This window comes from Amblyomma maculatum, chromosome 10 (genome assembly GCF_055883805.1).
Source record: "Amblyomma maculatum isolate TAMU_Amacu chromosome 10, ASM5588380v1, whole genome shotgun sequence".
NCBI classification, from domain to species: domain Eukaryota; kingdom Metazoa; phylum Arthropoda; class Arachnida; order Ixodida; family Ixodidae; genus Amblyomma; species Amblyomma maculatum.
The window spans coordinates 57,115,775-57,137,369 of NC_139353.1; the positions used below are offsets into that span (position 1 = coordinate 57,115,775).

General features: G+C 42.9%; 1 protein-coding gene across 1 annotated transcript; it reads left to right on the plus strand.

Moving 5' to 3' along the window:
• The first annotated feature begins 1,349 nt into the window (after positions 1-1,349).
• Positions 1,350-18,259, plus strand: LOC146176562 (maleylacetoacetate isomerase-like). The gene is made up of 7 exons (XM_084582832.1): positions 1,350-1,439; positions 1,516-1,567; positions 1,845-1,912; positions 3,940-4,020; positions 9,667-9,744; positions 12,627-12,753; positions 17,953-18,259. Exons 1-7 carry the CDS (start codon positions 1,431-1,433, stop codon positions 18,216-18,218), a joined length of 681 nt encoding a protein of 226 aa, XP_084438958.1. The 5' UTR covers positions 1,350-1,430; the 3' UTR covers positions 18,219-18,259.
• The last annotated feature ends 3,336 nt before the right edge of the window (positions 18,260-21,595 follow it).

Here is a 21,595-nt window from a genome sequence, read left to right on the forward strand (position 1 = left end):
ATGCAGTTGTCACTGTCTAGCGTCGTGACACGTGTCATGCTCTTTCTCCACTCTCCCCGCACCTCTCCTCCTTGCTTTTCTCCATTGATGTTTCAAACAGCAACGCCGGACACCTTTTGCGATAAAGGTGTTTTAATGCAGACGCATACACTAAACAACAAGCAACAAAGACGTCACGGAAGTGGAGGATGCATGGAGAAAAGACGGGACTAGTTATTTCGTCGACATAATTTATCTCAGCACCACGGGACTGCAGCGATACTAGGAGAGCAGACTGAAAAGAAGGGCAGGTAATGATGCCGCGGCCAAGCGACGATGCCTGGAGAAGTGTGGCTGTATGTGTCAGCTTAGTCATCTGTGGATAGGTGGCGGGTTGCTGCCGCATGCTTTTCCCGTTACATACCCGTTTCTCCAGGGCAGAATAGAATACATCAGCAGTGCTGCCGAAACTTTTTCCACCTCCGTGATGCTGGTAAGTGGACGCTTACACATTTTAGTCTACATCTGAGTGGTGCGACAGGGGGTGTCCGCTTTACTTGCGACTGTCATTGCAACAATATTAAAGTGTTTAATCGGTAGTGCATGCTAGTCTATTCACTGCTTGGTCAAGGGAACTGTTGTGTTATTTAAAACACCCTTTGAACGCACCCAAGTTAGTCTTTTTCCAGCATGCACGTTCACATCAGCTGTTATAATTCACATAGCTGTATGTCAAATATTTAGGGTAAATTGAGAAAAATCATCATCATTATTATCACCATTACTGCACCACGTGCAGGGCAAAAAAAAAAAAAACCAATTTCATATTCCTACAACTCACCAAGTCCAAATTCCAGGTATATGTCTATGTCTACTTCACTCTCAGATTTTCTAACTCATCCGCCCACCTAGCTTTTGACAATCAGTTTTCTTGGCTTCGCACTAGGTCCTGTGGCCTTGTATATTTCTCCTGTATTTCAACTACAGTGCCAAGAAACGTGCTTGTTCCACGATCCACTCTGCTACTTCTTGTCTCTTAAAGCTATCATTTTCTTATCCATACTACTTTTCGTTGTCGCCAATTTAAGTTGAGCTGATTTTGTTTGCTTCCACCGTTATACATGATATATCTTTTTCCTTTGAGCTGTTGGTGCCTATGTGCATGCAAAACATAATAAGCAGAGAAACTTCGAAATCGAACTTACTTTTATGAGTTTTTGTGCACTAGCCATGTCCAAACACACAGCTTGAATTTAGCGCCTCGATCTTGATGTTTAAAGCAAGCTTGACCTGAAACTCACACGTCTAACAAAAGATGGCTCTGCTGCCCAAGCGGACAAAACAAGTGTTTGACGAGCGAGGAGCGCATAGTCAGGCTCAGGGGTCTGGGTGACTGCTTCTCCGCTTGCAGTCAGATCAGTGACACAGCATTTGCTATTGCAAAGTGCAACATGTCGAAGGTGAGTTGCAAACGTGGATCTGTCAATACTTTAGAACTTCATGCGTTAAGGAGTTAATGAAAAACTTTATTCGCAGCCAGTTCTCTTGTCGAGCTACCTCAGCTCCTGTGCCTGGCGTGTTCGCATAGGTAAGTTTTTGTTGCGGTGGTCGAGGCAGTAGCAAGCATTGAAAAGAACACTTGTAGTGGCATCGAAAGTCCGTGTGTTGTCGCGCAGCGTATTTAGTACAGCGTTTGAATTGGTGAAAATATATAACGAAACAAAACCTGTGCCGTGTCGATATAGGCGGGGCTTGATTAAGGCGCTAGATTTAAACGCGCAATTTGCAAATTGTATGCCTAAAAGAAATATATTTGCGCAGTTCGTTTTGATTAACAAATGGCACTCTCACTGTTCCTGTCGCAGTTTTGGAGGTCAAGAAGATTTCGTACGAGTATCGGACGGTGGACTTGAAGCCTGTGGACGGCGAGCAGGTATTGCATGTGCTCAGCTCGCGGATGCTGAGGACATCACCGTTGTTTCCAGCTTTTATTTCTATAATCTCCACCAACGTACGTTCAAAAGAAAAGAGCCAATCAAGGAACTGCAGAAGTAATCGAGTACTTCGCAACTGCTTTGAAATCATCTTAACATCTGCTTAAACTGTGTTGCAATTGCGTTCCCACGTGGAATGTGAACATTGGTAATCGCTAAACTATGCCACCGTGTATGAAATAATGCCTTCGGAAGATACATGTTTGTGTCTGTGCTGGGCACGTTGTGCCACGCAATATTAATTTTAGCTTTGAAACTACGGGGTATGTACGGAATGCGCTGGGTGCCGGATGAAATATTTCAATGGTCCCATTCTGCTACAACGCTATTATCTGCACCTAAGCTATTATCTCCGTTTTTAGGGCACTTCTGCAAGGAGCTTATCACAAGGAGCAATTGCTCAAACAACGTATACAGAGCGGCCTTAGTGTTTTTGTCATGCTCTTAGCAGGGCTAGATTTGAAGGTCATAGCTGGTCACATTTGCTTAGAGAGCGCATTTGTATATTTACGTAATTGTAAAACTTCATTTGTACGAAGCACAAAGCCGTAAAGCACCACGAACAATACTAACTAGTGTGGTCAGGACTGCTGCGAACTGTATGTTAAGCAGGGAAGTTTGGGTATGGTTCTCTATAATATGGGCTATGAAAGTCGACGACTGATAATAGGACAAAAGCGAAACACACAAAAGCAGATCTTAAAAACAGGTATCCTATGCGTTTTAATTCACTCATTATTATGCGTATTTCAGCAAGCACGAAAATATATCCAGCATAACTGCTTGAATGTAAGTGGGAAAATATTGAACACAGTAGTGTTGGCAAGAATATTACCGAGCAACATACGTTTTACGCCTGTTTCCAAAGTGTTTATTACTTACTGCCATAGCCGTGAGCCTTCTTAGCTTTATAGACGATGGCTTAGATGTTATTTAGCAGCTTACATATTTTGTGTACTCCTCTTTATACCAATCAACCTGTTAATTCAATTTGAAAGCGGAAAATTATTGCTTAGCACTGTATGTTCATAACTTTATCACGTATAAATCTCTAATGGTATCTTTTGAAATTCTTGCACTGAATAAAATGAGTGTATTGATAATGACACTCTCATTTGAATTGCAACATTTAGCTGAAAAGTGTTCTTGAATACAGAAGATTATATCCCACGTGAAGTATTTCTTTACATGATGTGCCGATATTACCTCCTGGTGGGCTCGATTTGTTACCCCTACTTGGCTGCAACTGACCAGAGAATGTTTTAAATGTGAGAAGCGGATTTGTTATTCTATTATTATAACATGATCTTTATTTTCACAATTTTTTTCACTTCGGCCAATATGACAAGATGGGCAGCAAAATGCCAGAAAGCGATTGGGGAACCGCAATGGCAACTGAAGACCGGAGCAATTAAATTTCTCGCCTCATAGCCTCATAGACACATCTTAAGGGTGGCTTTGCGGTCCTGTCCCTCTTTCTTTGTGCAGTTTTTTTTTCTTGATATGCCCCCGGTCAAATGTATTACGAAGTACATAGAGGTCGATTGTGCTGATATTCTGTACTGTTCGCAACTAACGTATGTAGGGGGGAAGGCACGAAAAATGGTATTTGAGTGCGATCATGGGAATCCAGTCGCTTGAAAGGCCGACAATTTTGAGTAGAAATGGGTACATACATCTGCACGGTCTGCTGGTATTGATACAAAAAGACTGAGTAAGCCCGCACTGCAATATGTTGCACGCATATATATTTTGTACATTTTTATTGCCTACAGTACACAGTGTTGTATGTATTTAGAGGCACACGAGCTATGGTGTGCTCCTACTCAAACTGAATGCGGCACAAATGAAGTCACCATTTGATTAAGTGATTTATAAAGGGAACATCGGTTTGCTGTTTGGAGCAGATATGGGAACTGTGCACTGATGAGCGAAATATATTCAAACGTACATTTGAATTTTTCAGGAAACCGACAAATTCAAGGTGCTCAACCCTATGGGCCAAGTGCCTGTTCTGCTTGTCGATGGGAAACCTATCAGCCAGTCGGTATGTGTCGCACCAGATTTTAGCCAAGCATATTCCGTGAAAGGTTTACTAGCCACATTGCGATAAAATATGGATATTGATTTGAACAGTCTATGGTACCCCAAAACGATGGCGTCCTATTTAATGAGGAGCTGAAGGGAGCACAGCGGATGAACTTTTGATGAATGCAGGTCTCGAAGCGCCGAAGCGGGACGGATGTGCGCGATCTGCTTTCGTAGAGGCGACGCACTGCATGGCATTTCTGGTACGGGAGAGAGGAAGTGGTTGGTGGGGGACGCAAAATCTGTCTGCCATGTGCATAACTGCAGACAGTTATGCATGCGTGATGTGCAGCAAACATATTAAAGTAATGCTCTACAGGGCAGGCCTCGCAAAGGCTTCGACTCTGAAGAAGCACAGAGACAACGCGTAGAGGCACAATACCGCACGAACGTAGCCAGACGTGCGAAGAGAGCAGCGTGGCTGCTAACAAAGCGCATTCGTTGTCTCCGATTGAAAGGCGTACTCGACGTGCACGACAGGTCGCTGATGCAACGCTGCAAAAGCGAGCCCCGGACTCTTATGGAATCCCGAAAAATGGAGGTGGAGATGTGTCTGAAAAAGCGAGCCGAGGATGAAGAATGCAGGCGAAACAATTAATGCATTTCAGGAACAAAAAATAATGCCTTCGCCTTCTCACACGTAGGCGGTTTTAAGTACCTAGAATTTTTTTTTTTAATTTTCCGTCACTGCTGCTGCCTTAATTAAAAATTGCTTTTTTTTTTTTTTGCTAGCTAGTACTTCATTCCATCACAAACGTGATGTTGAACCTAATGAACCATGTCAGAAAATCAACACCCATCGATCTTAAGTATTTAAATTTATAGAAAGTTTTATGTCAGAAAGACATTGCAAAATAAACCGCTACAGCAAACAGGCTATCTGGCGCTACCATTTTGTAACGTTTGCAGGTGTATTTATTTTATTGCATTGCTTAACATTTCTGTCCTCAGTTCTTCAAGGTACTTGTATTCCCGTTATTGAATTGCGTAGCCATTCAACTATGGGCCGTCCAACAGGCCCGGGGTGCGCTCGAAAAGCACAAGCCACACAACCCACCACAAACGGGCCAAATGAGGTAGTGCAGAGTAGGGCATAACCCCGGGTCGACGCTTGGGCAGCGTCACGACGCTTTAACCCGTCGTTTGCCGGCTCCTTAATAAAGTTATACATACATACATACATATGCTCAGACAGATAGGTAGATAGCACTTTTATTCATTTCAGATTCTGCACAGTAATAATCAGGCTTACCTAAACTCAAAGGGCTTGAGTGACAGCGTCTGGCACACAGCGGACAATTTCATTTCAAAATATATCAGAAAGATCAAAGTGAAAGCGTTTTGTGACACCAGGCAAAGTGGCTTACATGCACAGACAATCTCAAAATAGTTTATTGTGAATGGAACGTTAGTGTAACCTATTTGGATGCCTCATGCTTCAATTACTGAATCAATGATTATTAATGTAAGCTGAAGAATGAAATGTTGTGCACTAGCTTCTATTTCTGCAAAATGCTACGCACCACGGGTTTCCCAAGCCGCCATTTTATTTAATTGCTTTTCATGCTGCGTAAAGCACATTTATCTTGAGTGGTAGATAAGCTATTAAAATGAACAGGTGTGCCTTTTTCGATGCTCTGAAGTAATAGTAGGTCTTGATGAACTGTTGTTTTTCTACTGTGTGCTGTGCTGCAGCAAAGTAGAAATTGAAAAAAGAATAGTACATTCTTTGAACCCTGTCATGGCAGGAGATAATGCAGACGAAAGTTAAAAGCAGGTCACATGTGCCAGTGGTTGAATGGAGCACTCTAGGACACGTTCAATTTCCTGTTGAGATACTGCAGTTTGAGCGTTTCTAGCAGCATTTTTTTTTTTTATAAGTAACATTTGATCACAAGGGAGCACTGAATTTTTTGTACATGAAGAAATGGTCTCCTCGAGGCGCCGTGCACTAATGAAATGTAGAGGAACAAACAAATTTTATACACAACACAACGCGAGGAACAAACAAAGACGGATGCATGTTGAATGCCGGTAACCGAATAATTCAAACCACACTTCTAGACTTCCGCACTAAAATTGTGCACGCCGTTTTGGTTTACTGGATGTGTACTTGTTAGTTGGTCCAATCGATGTTGTGGCATTTAACCATGGATTGAACGGCTGTGTGTCGAAGGAGACGAAAACGCAACAACACCCGTCTGGGATGAGATAGTAGCGCAAGTTAAAATGCACCACCTGATGGGATACCATATGGGGCCTTCCAATAGAATATCGCTCATTGTCTGCGTGTTGCTTTGAGATACTAAATTTGGCACGCCGTTCCGACTTCTATTCCTGTTCGTACAGCTAATATGTTCAATGTGCTAATATGTGCACTCACATATGTTCATGTACAATCTTTGTCAAAAATATACAGCCCAAGGAGTTCGCTTCTAAGAACTCTAACTGGGCTCCTGGAAGCAATATTGGTATACGAAGTTAATCATAGAAAAGTGTGAGAACTAGATTTTTCTTCTACAAGATTTCGAGCGCTGCATATGCTTAAAGAGCCTCGTTACGAGGCTTAGAAGCTAAACCCTTGCCCGTATATTTTTAACAAAGACTGTACTCATATATGCATTCATATATTTTCAGTGTACTCATATATGATAGAACAGTGACCATAAGGGGAGGGTTGCTTTTGATGACTAGAAACAAGGAATAAATATGATCCGGTATTTGCAGTGTTGCAGCACCAGAGCCCGCATTCGGCAACGTTTGTTTGCCTGGTCCTTCCATGTTGTGGTTTGCAGGCAGTTAGAGGCCACATTCGTCAATTTCAATAATATTTGCCCGATCCTTGAAATTTGGTATATTATATATAGCAGGCAGTATTTTAGGGTAAAATAGATAAAAAGTTTGCTGTAGTTTAACCGTGCTAAACCCAGATGAAGCATAGCTAAAGCTTCGTCAAGCTTGATTACGTATCTTGTCACTCATAATAATAATCACTATGGCTACAATCATCATTTCCAGCTAAATGCACCGTCATTGTCATTGTTACTATTATCAATATCATGGCCACAAGCTGCAGCCTCATTATCCTAGCTACTATCAGGACAGGATCATCATCATTATCAATAACGGCATCATCATTGCAATTGCTACTATGATTTCTATGATGTCTACGTCTGGGCCCAGATGAAAACAAGTCCACTTGTCGGAGTGTTGGCTGGACTGGCGTGAAGGCACCAGCTTCGCACACCACTGCATGAGACCACCAGGCCTCACTGCCGCTGTACATTTCGCGTGTTTAATCTCTAACTCTCGTGCTCTGATTTGTACAATGTGGCATTCATTAACATCCATCTGTGCGCAATGAATTGAGATTACAATGCTATTACATTGGTCCCTTAAACATTAAGTGGCCCTAATGCCTTCTAGTGTCCACCAACCATTCACTTTGTTGCGTACACCTTAGTCCGATGTTCCCTTGATGTGAAAACTTAGCCTCGAGCCACAACCAATACCGAAGTGCTAGCTCTACTTATTCGCATTTCGCTTAACAGGGCTAAATCATTCGTCTGTGTGTGGACATATGAGGAGAGGTTGGTGCCTGCTATTGGTCGGCTGTTCCTATGCTTAAATTTAGGAATTAACATTTCATTCTTATCGGTTCAGTTAGGATGGAGTGCTTTTATTAAAGGTCAAGAATGCCCGAGTCTTGTTTGAGTAAATATATTATATACTTCTAGTGCTAGGTAAGTTCCCAGACAGTATTGTTTTATGTTGCAGACATCTTTGCTGTTCAATATAAGCAATTTTGTACACTAGAATGTTTTAAAGTAAAATGTTTAGAGGCCTTCCGCATGCGAGGATCAAGCAGAACTATTGCCGCAGCCATTCCATCAGGTGATGAGGAGGCGAGAAAGACGCATCATGGTTACCTGCGGTTGACTGAACGTGAATATATTTTCAGAGCATGAACGGGAAAGACGTGACAGCCAGAATTTACAAAGAGGAAGAAGAGCTGGAGCAAATGGAAACTGGTCTGTTAATTGTCTACGCAGATGCGCACACATGTGCAGGGCACTGTCTTGAGCTTAAAACCCCCAGAATGTGAGCTCTGGCGTAGTTAACTTTCAGCCATTCACATCTTTTCAGCTCCTCGAACTTATGGGATTTATTACCATGCTGATTTCCACGAATTTTCGCAGATATCATAGACCATCTTTCTCTTTTTATTAAGCGACGAATCCTTTACATCATTTCACAATATGTGAGATTTTGAAATACAGCGCCGAAATGTTAAAAAAAAATTGGGGAGTTTAAGCATGGCTTGAACCTAGGGATACGAGGGAAAGCTCTGAGAATAGTAGTAGTGATAATCCCTTAACACCACTTTTCGAACCACTGATTTTCATATCGGTAATAAATAAATAAATTGATTCTTTCTCTGGACGCCTGAACCGGACCGTAAATGAAGGGATGAAGGTGGGCGTGAATGTGGAAAGAAAGAAAGCTATGCCATAGTGCAGGGCTACAGAGTAATTTTGACCATCTGGGGACCTTTAGCATGCATTGACATCGCACAGCATTGGACGCCTCTCCGTTTCGTCTCCGGGGAGGGTTATGGGGGGCTTCTCCTGGCACTGCGGGGCTGGGATTGGGGGCCACGGCGGGGTATGTTGTTGTTGTTGTTGTGGCTGTAGGAAGAAGGAAAAGAAAATGCACGGGCCTGCAAAGACCTCTGTAGTTGAGCCACCTTCGCTGCCTCGTGCGGACAGAAGAAAGAAAGTAGAGAAGAAAGAAAAAAGAAGAGGGAGAGAAAGCCGCGCGCTGCAACAGCCGTCGTCCACCACCAAAGCGGTGGCGGGTGCAACGGCGGCCTACAATAGATAAAAATTCGGTGAAAGGCTAGCCCCCTAGCCCCGTAGGGCCAAGAACAGCCACCCTTCACCCCCTCCCACTTCCCTGGGTACTCCAGACAACAACACATCTCGCGAAATCTCGCGGAATATGATAGATCTCGCGCACAACTCTCGCGCATGGAATTTCGTTCCAAGAGCTTAGAAAGGCTTTCGCCTTAGAAGAGGGAGAGAGAAATACGCGCGTCTAAACAGCTGTCGTCCGCCACGGAAGCGATGGCGGGTGCAATGACGGCCTACGACAAGTACCACCGCCGGTGGCAGGGGAGCCCCTTCCGCAAATGGCGGGGGCTTACCATTCCCAGCTCCATAGGGCCAGGAGCAGATATCTTTCCCCTTTTTGCTTTCAAATATCCTACAGGTCTTTTCCTAAAGAAAACGCGTAAGTTTGCGTTTCTTGCCCTTTCATATAATAAAATGTATTAATCTCAACACTTGTCTTTCAGCAATAAAGGAATTAGACTATTCCTCTCCTACTGATCAATACTAGAAATTAAACTAATGATAAAACAAGAAACACTCCTTTATGCGTTTTTATTTGTATTTCGCTGGTGCTGGCTTCTTGCGTCAGCGTAGTCAAACAGAGACATACTATTATTCTGCTTTAACTGAAGGTTCACATTGAATGGAGTTGTTCTTTTAAGCAGTTGCGCACTGTTGTATGTACATACACACCCCCATGTGTGCACCCACAGGTGGCCATCATGGAGTACCTGGAAGAAAAGTATCCGCAACCGAGTCTATTGCCAGCAGACCTCTACCTGAGGGCCAAGGTGCGTGCGTAGATTCCTTGCTGTTATGAACCTCCTTGTGCCACCCTTCTTTCCTTGTTAGGAAACAGGGTGTTCCAAATCATGTCTGAAGTAGTGGCCGTGTGTAAAAATCTTGAACCACATTCGTTTTAACAGGCGTTCGTAAGGAGAGTTGCCTTTAAGCTTCCACTTGAGTGTTGTTACCAGATTCTTGGCATTTGTACCTAATTTATTTTCGACTTTTTTTATTCAGTAATTATTAGGCACTGCTTTTGGTACTAAGTTTGGAAAATGCTTTTTCTTCCAATTAGTGTACAGCAAGCACAAGCCAACATTGCTTCGTGCGCGACTGCTCAAGGTGTTGCATACCTTCAGCTAAATTAGAAAAGGGAATAAAAACTGACATACGTTGCATAACGACATTTCTGGCTAGAATACCGCCCGAGCACAAATGTGATGTAAACGCCTACTTTTTGGTTCGCTGGGAAAATTTATACTTGTCTGTTTCCGCTGCCGCAAACCTGAACGAGAATTTCAACCATCTGTCGCAGACAGTCTACGGGTCAGAAAGAGTTGGCAGTTTCTCATGAAGAGAATTAATATTTTAGACTTCAGAGTGCCATGCCATTTAGACAATATCGTTTAATTGAATTTACTGCAAGTTTTTTGCTTCTATCTTCCATCGCTGCGCCCTATCAAGCACAGCTTGACATGGCGTAATGCGGCTCTAAATAAGAACTTGTCCGGTCTTTTTCTTAACTTCTGCGCATCAATGAAAGTATAAAAAGACAATTGTGCACTGTAGTGTCGTTCACATGCGTAACGCAACAGATGGAGCTCTGAGTTTGAGAAAGGGCAGAAGAAATTTGCTTTGGCAATGGGAATTATGCGGCTGTCAAAGCTAACTGCAATTCAAGTCAAGTTTATTTTGGGGAAATAACTCTAGACTTAAAAAGCTGTCAGGACCTAACAATGTTGTTTACGAGCTCTAAACTTTGCAGCAATATATTTAGTTTGGCTGTTGTGCAGAATTCAGAGCATCAAGAACCAAATAATAGTGTTGATATTATATCGTGATAATTTGTGCTAAAATTACCCTCTCAATTCTCAATTTTACCCTGAAGAAGGACGGACAATATTTTTAGAGAATTGTGTACTATATTATTGTCTAAAACTGTAAGGTGTAAACGCAGAAATTATTTGAGATTTTAATAAATTACTCATTACAAATCTAGAACTGCAATAAGTAGCCTATATCATTTTATATTTTGTTAAGCCAAAAATTAATGACTGTAGTCATTAATAGAAATGTTTTATAAATTGTACAGCGCTGAGAAATTAAACATACTTGGTTTATTTTCTCTCCAAGGTTATAGTTTTTTGTTGGGAATGTGTACCATAAGCTTCTCTACTTTGATTTAGAATTTCATAACTCTGCATCCATTATATTTCAGACAAAATGTATTTAGTAGGAAATTTAGAACCGTAAAGGAATTGTCAACACATTTTGTTTTCATGTTTAGGGACTGATGCCACTTGCCTTCATTTAAAAGACTGACAGCAAATTTCATAGCCATAGCTTTTATTGTGACTTGTCTGGAACCTGACCTCGTAATTAATTTTCAATTATACGACCTTAAGCTGCATGTGTCAAAATTGGTTTATACTATGTCCACAAACTGTAGGGAACCTTAATAGACTTTACTTTTACTGATGAGTGTAAAATCGTTCGAGAGCAGTAGCTATCATCCTTCTGAGAACTTTCCTCTTCTAAGGAAACTGGTGAATTTCCTGAAAACCATTTAGTGCCTTGACTGCACCCCAAGAATCAATGTTTTGCTTCTTTTCAAGTCCAACATGCGAGTGACATCGAACTCGTTTGGGGGTATGGGCACATTTTGAACAAGAAAGTTGGAGACTGTACACTAGAGCAAATAATAAATGAACGCTTTTGCAGGGTGTCGTTTCGCTATAGCCTAGTAATAGCAAGGAGAAAGTATGAAATTTAGCATATTCTCCTCGAACGAAGATCCTTTGAAAACATCCAACACCATGGGCAGCCTTCTGTTGAATTTCAGTAGATGTCCTTTTGTGTGGCAAACTGGTAGCGGTGGAAGGAAATAACAGGACAGGAGTAGCACCAGGATCGCCACGGTAGCTCAGTGATTAGGACACGCGACAGATGAGTGCGAAGATGCGGGTTTTATCTCAACTGTGGTGGATGCATTGAATTGTAGGCGATACACATTGAGCCTGTATACTGTGCCATATCAGATACAATTGGGAAAGAACAAATGGTCGTCATTTCCGAGCCCCCTCTTTTCAGTGTTCCCCATAGCAGATGTCGCTTTGAAACGACAAACCATATGTACCGTCTTTGCCAAAAGTAACCACCGGAAGGGTTTGCTTATCAGCCGTGTTTAGAGCACTTTATCTATCTCAAAAGGCAAAAAAGAGCATTCAAAGATAAAAGTAAGTGGATTTTTTTCCGCACATGTGATATAAATTTTGAGATGTCCCATAAGCGTCGCACTAGAGGACTAAGGAGCAAACTGAGCAGCCTGGTTACTTTCGCAAAGACAGTACCATACCACGGGTAACATCAGATGAGCGTTCATTGGTGTCTCTATATTAAATATTTGAGATTTTTAGGTGCCAGAGTACCAGAGTGCTTCTTATTTCCTCGCAAACAGCCTTCTTTTTTCATTTGTATGCTCACGTTGCCTATATGTTCTGACATGGCCTCATATTTCGAGGTGCCTTTGCCAACTGGACCTTCTGGCAAGCTGAACATATTTAGAACGGTCACATCATGGCTTAATTTTGATGATGATTGATCATGTTGTGCTCAGAGATTTTTTTTCGGCTCGAAATCAAGTTTTCGCACGCGTTTTTGTTGGCAGTGCCGGGAGGTTGTGGAACTGCTTGTCTCTGGAATTCAGCCCCTGCAGAGCATCATTCTTATCCAACACCTTGGCAAGACCGAGTGGAAGAAATGGGCTGACCGCAACATAACTCGTGGCTTCACAGGTGAGAGGGGATAGCACACCTGATAAAAACAACGAAGGGTGGAATTAGGTTGTGTCTCATTAGTGAGTTGCCCCAACTGTCTTTTGTGATAATTGCGAATTTTCTGCTAAATAAATTCGTGGAAACCTCATTTGAGATCAATGCGCACGATGAACTCAGAAGAAGAGTTTGACCTTGTGGGGACTTCATAATGCTTTGCAGGAGAGCCTGCTTTATGACTTTCGATGTTTGTCATTTTTAGTAGGGGTTTCGCAGAGTGGTTTCTATGGAGTACTTTTCTTTGATCCCCGAAAATGCAGACAGTTCTAACAATACACCTCATTGTTAATTGCGTCTGGGGGGTTCTTTGAGGGGCAGTGGATCTCTGTACGTTAGCAGACAGGGCGAAAGCTAACAGGCGCTGCTTGTCAACAAGCTTTTAGAATAGGGGTGGACCAGCAGGGCCAAGTTTGGGGACTGCGCATTTGAGGTTTGTGTTATTTTCAGCGAAATAGTCCAGGAAAGGGCTCTAACACACGAGGCGTGACTGCCTTCATTTCAGAAAACTCTGCACAGATATTCAACAGGGTAGTCAACATCCTAAGGTAAAGGCAATATGCACCCGCACGGAAAGCGTGACATCACTATTGCATTCCGAAAAGTGATCCTATAGGTTACTACGAAATTTCCCTTGCTCCATACATTAGAAAATCACAAGAGCAACTAAAAAAAGCTTACTTTTTACAGTGAAGCGTGGTCGCTGCAATGCCGGTATAGTGGAACTATTTACTAGCGGTATTATGCAACAACTGTTTTAGAGCTACCGTGAAAGGGGCACGCGGAGCATCAGTGCACTTACAGTGGCAGCAATTTCCATATTTTGTAAAGGTTCAAAGGCAATCAAAAGGACAGTCTTTCCGCAGATGCGCTGCTGAATGCACTGTCCCGTTCTTTTTTATTCTTCTTTAGCCAGGCTTTCATTTTGCCGTGGTTACGATTCACAGAGAGTTGGATGAGTTAGTAAAAAAATTGCTGACGATTATGCTACTTCTTAACGCGAAATATTAGTGCAGTTTATCAGCTCTTTCAGCTTTTCGACAGATTGAGGGAAATAATTAGAGCAAGGCATGTATGCACAATTACAGACAACTCTTAGGCAGGTGGTTAGGAGTGGCGAAAGGTGGCTATGCATTTCGGCTTGTGCGGTACATATCGAGATCCGCCGCTACCGAGGGGTCGCGCGGCGAAGAGTTAGCAGCGACTGAGTGGTGTCGATGACGCCGCCAGAGAGTCAAGTCAACGTGGCTCTGCGTTTCGGCTTGGTATGCACGCACCGTGACCCGCTGATGCAGAGCCTGCGCTTCGGCAACCGGAGAACCGGAGAACATAGTCGCCGCCACAAAGAAAAAGGGGGGGGGGGGTTACACGTAGCGGCGAACGGTGGCGCCAGGAGCGCGCGCAGCAATCGGAGAACACGCGTGGTCGCCGCCACGGAGGAAGAGGGAGGGGGGGGGGGGGGGGGGGGTACACGCAGCATCAGTAGCGCGCGCTGCCCCGCTGCGGAGCTGGTTACGAGGGACAATGCCGACGACGACGCTAAAAGTAGGAACGGGCGCCAGTGCGCTGCGCTCTAAAATTCAGCTGAAAATTCAGTGTTTAAGAAAGATCAGTAGAAAGAAAGGAAGCCAAGAGCGAAAGACTGGCTCATATATGAGTCTTGATTCACAAAACCTAGCCTTTGAAAAGGACGGTACACGAGGCATAAGGCATTTATCAAAACCCCGCTAATCACTTATGCGGAGTTTACAAATTATTTATGCTGCTCCTCATGGCAAACGCCAAGGGTCTGGTCACAACTGAAGAATGCCATTTTAAACGGCTCCAAACTGGGTCTTTTCTAAATTCCACCATACATACACACGTAGACCAGACATTCATGGAAATATGCAAATTGTTCTGGCAGTATGCTCACCTATTCCAGCTAGTGTGGGTCTGTCCGCAAAATACAAATATAGAAAATATAGGACCGAAAACTAGGAAGGGATGGCAGAAGACCTTGGTCCAGTTCGGTAGTGGAGGCCCAGCGGGTCATGGTCTAGAACGCTTGGGCAGCGGCCAAGGCCAAAAGTGTTTAGGAATAGGAACTGTCACTCAGCTGCACAACCATCCCCACTTCCCTTTCCCAAATCATTTCATTGGCCCAACAAAAGCTTTCTCCTCCTCCTCCAGCTCTGCTTGTTACGGATGGCACGCTGGTGATAAAAAGCGACGGCTGCGTCTAACCTTTGGAACCTTATTACAAAAATAACTATCATAAATACAATTAGTAAGTTTTTTTTTGTATATGAAAAAAAAAAAAAAGCTCGCGTGTGACTGCAGCACGCATCTTGTGTGTTGCCTGCCTATGTTTATAAACGGTAAGTTTGGGGAATGGGAGCTTCGCTGCGAGTCAACACTCTGTCCTGTGTCTTCTCTTCTTTCTGCGTGCCATTTTTGTGTCCTGTCCTGCTGCTGTGGCTCCTGATTGCTAAGCCCAAGGATGCAAGTTCAATCCTGGCTTTCACAGCCAAATGTAGATATAGTCGAATTTCAAGGAGGCTGTGCTCTGCATAATTTCAGTAGAAGCTGAGGAGTCTCCGAAATGGAATTTGCGATAATATTTTTAAGCAAGAAATCTATGGAGGTGATCCTTAAGAACTTATAGAAGTGATCCCTTGTCAAAATTGAAAGCTTTGCATGGAGCCTATAATTTATAAATATTATGTAGAAAGGGCTCCTGGTGACAGCTCCCGACCGATTGGAGTGACACATGCACGCACGCACCTTGCGCAAACCACCCATGCGATGTCACATGGGATTGCTGGGTGCACCTGTGCTTGGAAGCTCGCACGTTACGCAAGCGGGATAGGGCGTGATGGGTCGCCGTCGCAAATTGTTTATTTCTTGTTTCTTGTACGCCGGCGTGGGCTAGCTGAAGGGGGAGAGGAGGAGCATCATTTTCGATCGCCCATATATTCAGTGCTAATAGATGTACCTTGAAAGTTTTGCGTTGCGGTGGCGATTGATAGGATACCTATTAATCGTTTCGCGTTTTCTAGTTTTGTAAATAGCTTTTCACGGGCACTTTAAAAGCTCCAGATGGCCAAAATAACCCAGATCTCTACGACTATATGGAATGCCTCGTAGCGTATGTCATATTGCGACACGGCTTTGAAATTTTGAAATACGTGACGAATTTGATCCTTTAAGAATGTTTAAATCCGCCATATGGCTCGTTTTTCATGTTGTTCTACGGATTCTACTTCACATATACTACTTCAAATTGACGGATAACTCCTTCAAAAAATAATGTCATCACTCAAATTTTCTTGGGACATGGGAATGGCTCAAACAATTAACTTTTTTTTTTTCTGGTCCATAGTTCTGTGAGATGATCACCTTGCGGAGCAGGAAAATTTACGATTATTTAATTTTTTCTGACCTCCACGTTTTGCACTGTTTGAATCATGCTTGAGTTCAATGCAGTTCAAGACATTCTTTGGTTCTAAAACTTGTTTGTCTCCATTTTGTTTTCTGAATTTTTTTTCTCAGGCCAGGTATATCTCCTGCAAATGCATTGCCAATATTCAAAACTGAAGATTTGTGCCTTATTGTGGAAGCTGTATGGTATCTTGCGCCTGAATAATTTAATACAAACGCAAGGAATATTGAACATTGAGATTGATTTTCTTTCTCTGCAGCCTTTCCAATATATATATATATATATATATATATATATATATATATATATATATATATATATATATATAAAGTTTTTTTCGGTATAACAATGCTATGTTCTATGAGTATAATCATAATTATTAAAAAGACACCCAGAAATTTAACGAAAATCGATTTTCCGGTGAATGCCGCGTCCTTTTTAACCCCATATATACTGCATCATACAGTACCGTACGATACCATACCACATACCATACCATACTGTTTATATATATTGTGTTGCTAGTGTGATTCGCATATTTGTCAACCCCAAATTTAGGAGAGCGCTGTTCTAAAATAATGTTAGGGAGACGCTTTAGTCTCGCCTTATGAGTGGAGGCGGAGCGACTTCAACACTGTTTTTTCATTTCAAGATTTAGAAAAGTTCTTGTTTAACTTATTTAAATTTTAAGACTGTTATTATTTTAACGTCAGTATCCATCAAAAACTCACTTTAGTAAGCCGAGCACCACAACGCTTTCACTAGGTGCTAATCTTACACACTCGATAGCGACGACCCTTCGTGGCCTCTATAGGCTTTGCGTGCCCCTTAGGCGTGCGTAGAGAACCTGGGTCCGAACCCGAATGACGAAAAATTTATTTCATTCAATTACTTCTTATTTCTGATATACATGAATTAGAGGAACCTCCTTGCCGATTTCGGTTTCATTTGGTCTGTCCCCGAATTCATTATATAGCTTTAGGTTGAATGGCGTGTATTTGAAGTTCCCGCACGGGGTCATATGGTTGTTGGACAGTAATATACGTGCGCAACAGAGAAGAGACAAAGAGAAGTGGACAACGATAGTACGGCGCCGTCGTTGTCCACTTCGTTGTCCACTTCTCCTTTTTGTCTCGTCTCTGTTGCGCACGTATATTATTCATCATGGTTCACCAACTCGCCCAATCAGCCGTTCTTCTACAGGTCATATGGTTGTGACGACGTAACCTGTAGAACAATTAGGATTTTTTCGCGTGAATATTTCCGATACGCGGTGCCGACCTTTGCTACGTGGATGTTTTTTTTTTTTTTTTATCGAACGAACTATATACGCCTCGTATAAGACAGGAAATGGACGACTTATAGGCTGAGCAAATAAATGTGTTTGACCTATATGCGAGTAATTCGACTGTGCTCATATTTTGAGAAGTTACATCAACTAAAATGACACGTCTTGTAACCGGACCTTTTCGTTTGTAGTTCTCATAGTTTATACCTTTTGTTTTCTTTGGAATAATGCCTTAAGCAAGACATTTAGGAACTCAGCGAAAGTCTAGAAACTGTTGTCTTTATAACAGAAAAAAAAAAAATTCGCTAAAGTGTACAAAAAAATTCAATAACAATCTTGGACACTTTAATCTCTGAAAACCATGTAGGATCGAAATATTGAGAGTGACTTGAGTGTTTCTGCATTTGGGTTTTCCCCCCACACCCTCTTTCCGGCCACTCTATCTTTGCAGCTCTGGAAACCATCCTCGCTGACACCGCAGGAAAGTATTGCTTTGGAGATGAAATAACCTTTGCGGATGCCTGCCTCGTTCCACAAGTGTGCAACGCGTACCGCTATGACGTTGATGCGACTCCCTTCCCCACGATACGGAGAATCTACGAGGCTTTACAACAGCATCCGCTGGTCAAAAAGGCCGATCCATCATGCCTGCCAGACACCCCCCCTACAGGGATTCCCCACACACCTGACCTCTTCAAGGGCCCTGGGGACCAGTAGTCGCGGAAGATGATAAAATGCAACTGTATTTTATCACAAAATTGTATTTCAGTTATTCGAGATTATATCTGCAATTGTTGTTTTGAACACTGACGACCACTACCTTTAAAAAGTTTAATTTTAACATATGCATATGCGTTATGAAATTCGCTGCTGTGCTTGAGCGCATTCAGTTGGCCTAGAATGTTAATTGAAAATGCCGAACATAACGGGAGGGAAGGGAAAATAGTTTTACATCTATAGCGGCACACAACTCGAGAATGAAGCAGCTGAAGTATCTTGAATACGCTAATGCGCTAATGACGTCGTCCAATTTTGATTACAGCGCAGTTAATCTGATTAGGCCTGCCTAATCCCCTTCCATATGCTTCGTTTTGTTGCATGATGGTAGCATTTCCAAAATGACCATCCATGACATCATGATGCCATGACAGCAAGACCTCGTTTGAAAGGGATTTGCCGCTTTGTTATTCAGTTGTGTGAGGCTAGTAGGCTTGTTGAACTAAATTTTGCAAGTGGGTAATCGTAAAAAAAACTAATTTTAAGGATTAGTGAGCAGTCTAGTAATTTTGTTTGCGGGGTTTAACGTCCGAAACGCGCTTCAGGCTATGAGGGACGTTTTAGTGGAGGGCTCCGAAAAGTTCGACCGCCTGGGGTTCTTTAGCGTTCTTTGACATTGCACCGAAATCTGGGGTCTTGCTTTTCGCCGCCAACGAGAAGCGGTCGACGCAGCCAGGATTCGATCCTGTGTCCTTGGATTTGAGCAACGTATACCGTTCAATCACCACGCCAGGCCTGACACTAAAGTAATTCGTTAATCAGATTGTGGCTCTCGAGTTCTTTACGCTTACAGGTTACAAAGCCTACAAGCTTCTTCACAAATATGGCGTGTCAAATTTTCTCCTCTCCGCTCATTTTACACCACACTTGTATAGTTGACCCCAAAATTTTATATGTTCAATAATGTGATATTGAACAAGCTATAAGAGCGTGAGCTCACTTATGCTGTGTTTTACAAGTGATTGAACAGATAGATATGCTATAACTTCCAATATTGCTGCGGTATTCAAATAATGAATACCAAACGCTAAAACCTACGACACCCGCTGTGGTGGTGCAGTGATTAGGGTGCCTGACTACTGTGTCTAACGATGCGGGATCGAATCCTGGTCGCGGAGTCCGCTTTTTTATGGAGTAGAAAAGCAAGGCGCCCGTGTGCTGTGCGATTTCAGGAAACCCCGGGTGATCGAAATTTTTTGAGCCCTCCTGTATGACGTTTCTCATAGCCTGAGTCACTTTAGGACGTTAAATTCTGTAAAGCAAACCAAAGCAAAACCTGCATGACACCCGCTGCTGTGGGTCATTGTTCATGACGCTCGGATACCGAAGCGGAGTATCCGGCTAATTGATTACTTGTGATTTCCGCACTCGGACAGGCTTGTGTATTTGCTAGTTAAATTGAACAATGCAGTGGTTACACCAAAACCTCACTTGTGACACCACAGGCATCAGATCGCAATTGAAACTGTGCGAGAAAAATTCAATTGAAAATAATTATAAATCAGTAGATGGCTCGTTAATCGACCTGCAGCATCGATCATAAGGACATGTCACGAAACGCCACAGAAGAGGTCGTCTATGCCTGAACATGACACGTAAGTACAACACTGCCACATGTCAAAGCAATTGTGCTGAAGGGAAGTTTTCGATGTTTGTTGAGCGAATAGAAAGCTCTTTTCCCAAACTGGTGAACGCTCGGCTGAGGGGATAAAAATGGAGGGGATAAAGGGGATAAAAAAACACATCAATCACATCAATTACTTTATTATCTTGCAGACCCTGAGAATTTAAGTATTGCAAAAGGTACCTAGTTGGACGAGTGACATCTCTGTTAAACATTCTTTTTGCATGTTCCACATGGTTTGACGGTTGGTTTAGAAGGACGCTCAAGTTTCGCTTTATAAGAGTACACATGTTAGCCCGCTTAACTACACCGTTTTATTCTGTTATTCTTTATATTAAAGTGAATGTCCTCACGGTGTCATCCGTGTTAGCAGAATCGGTGTGTTCGCAAGATGCGCTCAAGAGACTTCACGGGTTTCAGCGAGATATCGCCGAAGTTCTATACCACCTGGCCTCAAGTACCTACAAGGGGCTGAGTGGGGCAGCATGCGGGCATGCCCGTTGTTTTCCCCACAACGGCTAGTGTAGGTTCCACATATATTTATTGTGGATGGCCTCATTTCGAATCTATCAGGGCTTTCCGACAAAGAGCCCACATTTAGGTTGGATTTCCCTCAAATATCCGGCAAGGGTCCCTAGTTGCCTGGATGCAGGAACGTGCACTGCATTAACCCTAGCAATGACGCTATGGGACCCACGTATCAAGAAATGGGGCTTGCCCCCTTTTGCCCCATCGGAGATCGATGTAGGTATTATGATGGTTACCCCAGTCCTACTTGTCAACAATAAACCTATTGGGGCTCCGCATTCTGTGCTACCTGGGTGGGGAGTCGACTTTTTTCAGGGAAGCGAAGAACCCACTCCTCTCCACACTGTATCCTGGACAGCACATAATGCAGTGTTCTACATCCCCGCACGCCGCACTTGTCCAACACAGTGAAGAAGTTGCAGGTGCGTCTTGTACATCCAAGCAAGAGTAGAAGCGGAGCCCAAGTTCAAGTTCGAGAGAAATTTATCAGAGCATTTTAGCGGGATAGGGAAGACACTTGCTTCGCGCTATTCGTCAGACGTGCGCACTGCAGAACAGGTTCCTCGCAGGGCAGCTAGAATGGGCTCAAAGACGCCAGCTCACTCGCCTTCGTGTTGCGGCTACTGATGCGTCAAAAAAAATGTAAAAAACAGTGGGCTAGCATTGCATCGGTTTTAGTGACCCATAAAGAAAGAAAATAAAACTGGGGAAAAGAAATTGCGAGAAATAATATTTTCACTCTGTGTATGCATGTAGTGGCAAATTTTGACTCCATAGCTTTTTTTTGTGCACGCTCTATGACCATGTGTAAACGGGGTCTGTCTAACCCAATTTGCGCTTTGAACTCTTCCTTTGCCATTGCATTTCAGGCTGTTGCATTGAGGAACAGAAACAAGTCGTTTACGTAGAAGCGAGCATGATTTGGTGCCCATCGCTCTAATTATACTGATACCGTTTTCAAAAGAAAAGTTACATTTATGTCTTGTTGTGTGGTGATGTGCGTAACTTTTGTTAACTGTAATCGCATAAATTCACCGGCATCTTATGCAATCCTCTGTACGGAAAACATGCACCGCTTGCGTTCTAGATGACTGCACTCGTCGTCCAATTCTACGCAGTTATGAAGTGCTGGAGAAAGTGCATAATCAAGTGCACAAGGTAGTAC

Coding starts and splice junctions, on each gene's coding strand:
- LOC146176562 (XM_084582832.1), top strand. Junction 1,913..3,939: donor AGCCTGTGGACGGCGAGCAG/GTATTGCATGTG, acceptor TGAATTTTTCAG/GAAACCGACAAATTCAAGGT. Junction 12,754..17,952: donor CATAACTCGTGGCTTCACAG/GTGAGAGGGGAT, acceptor CTATCTTTGCAG/CTCTGGAAACCATCCTCGCT.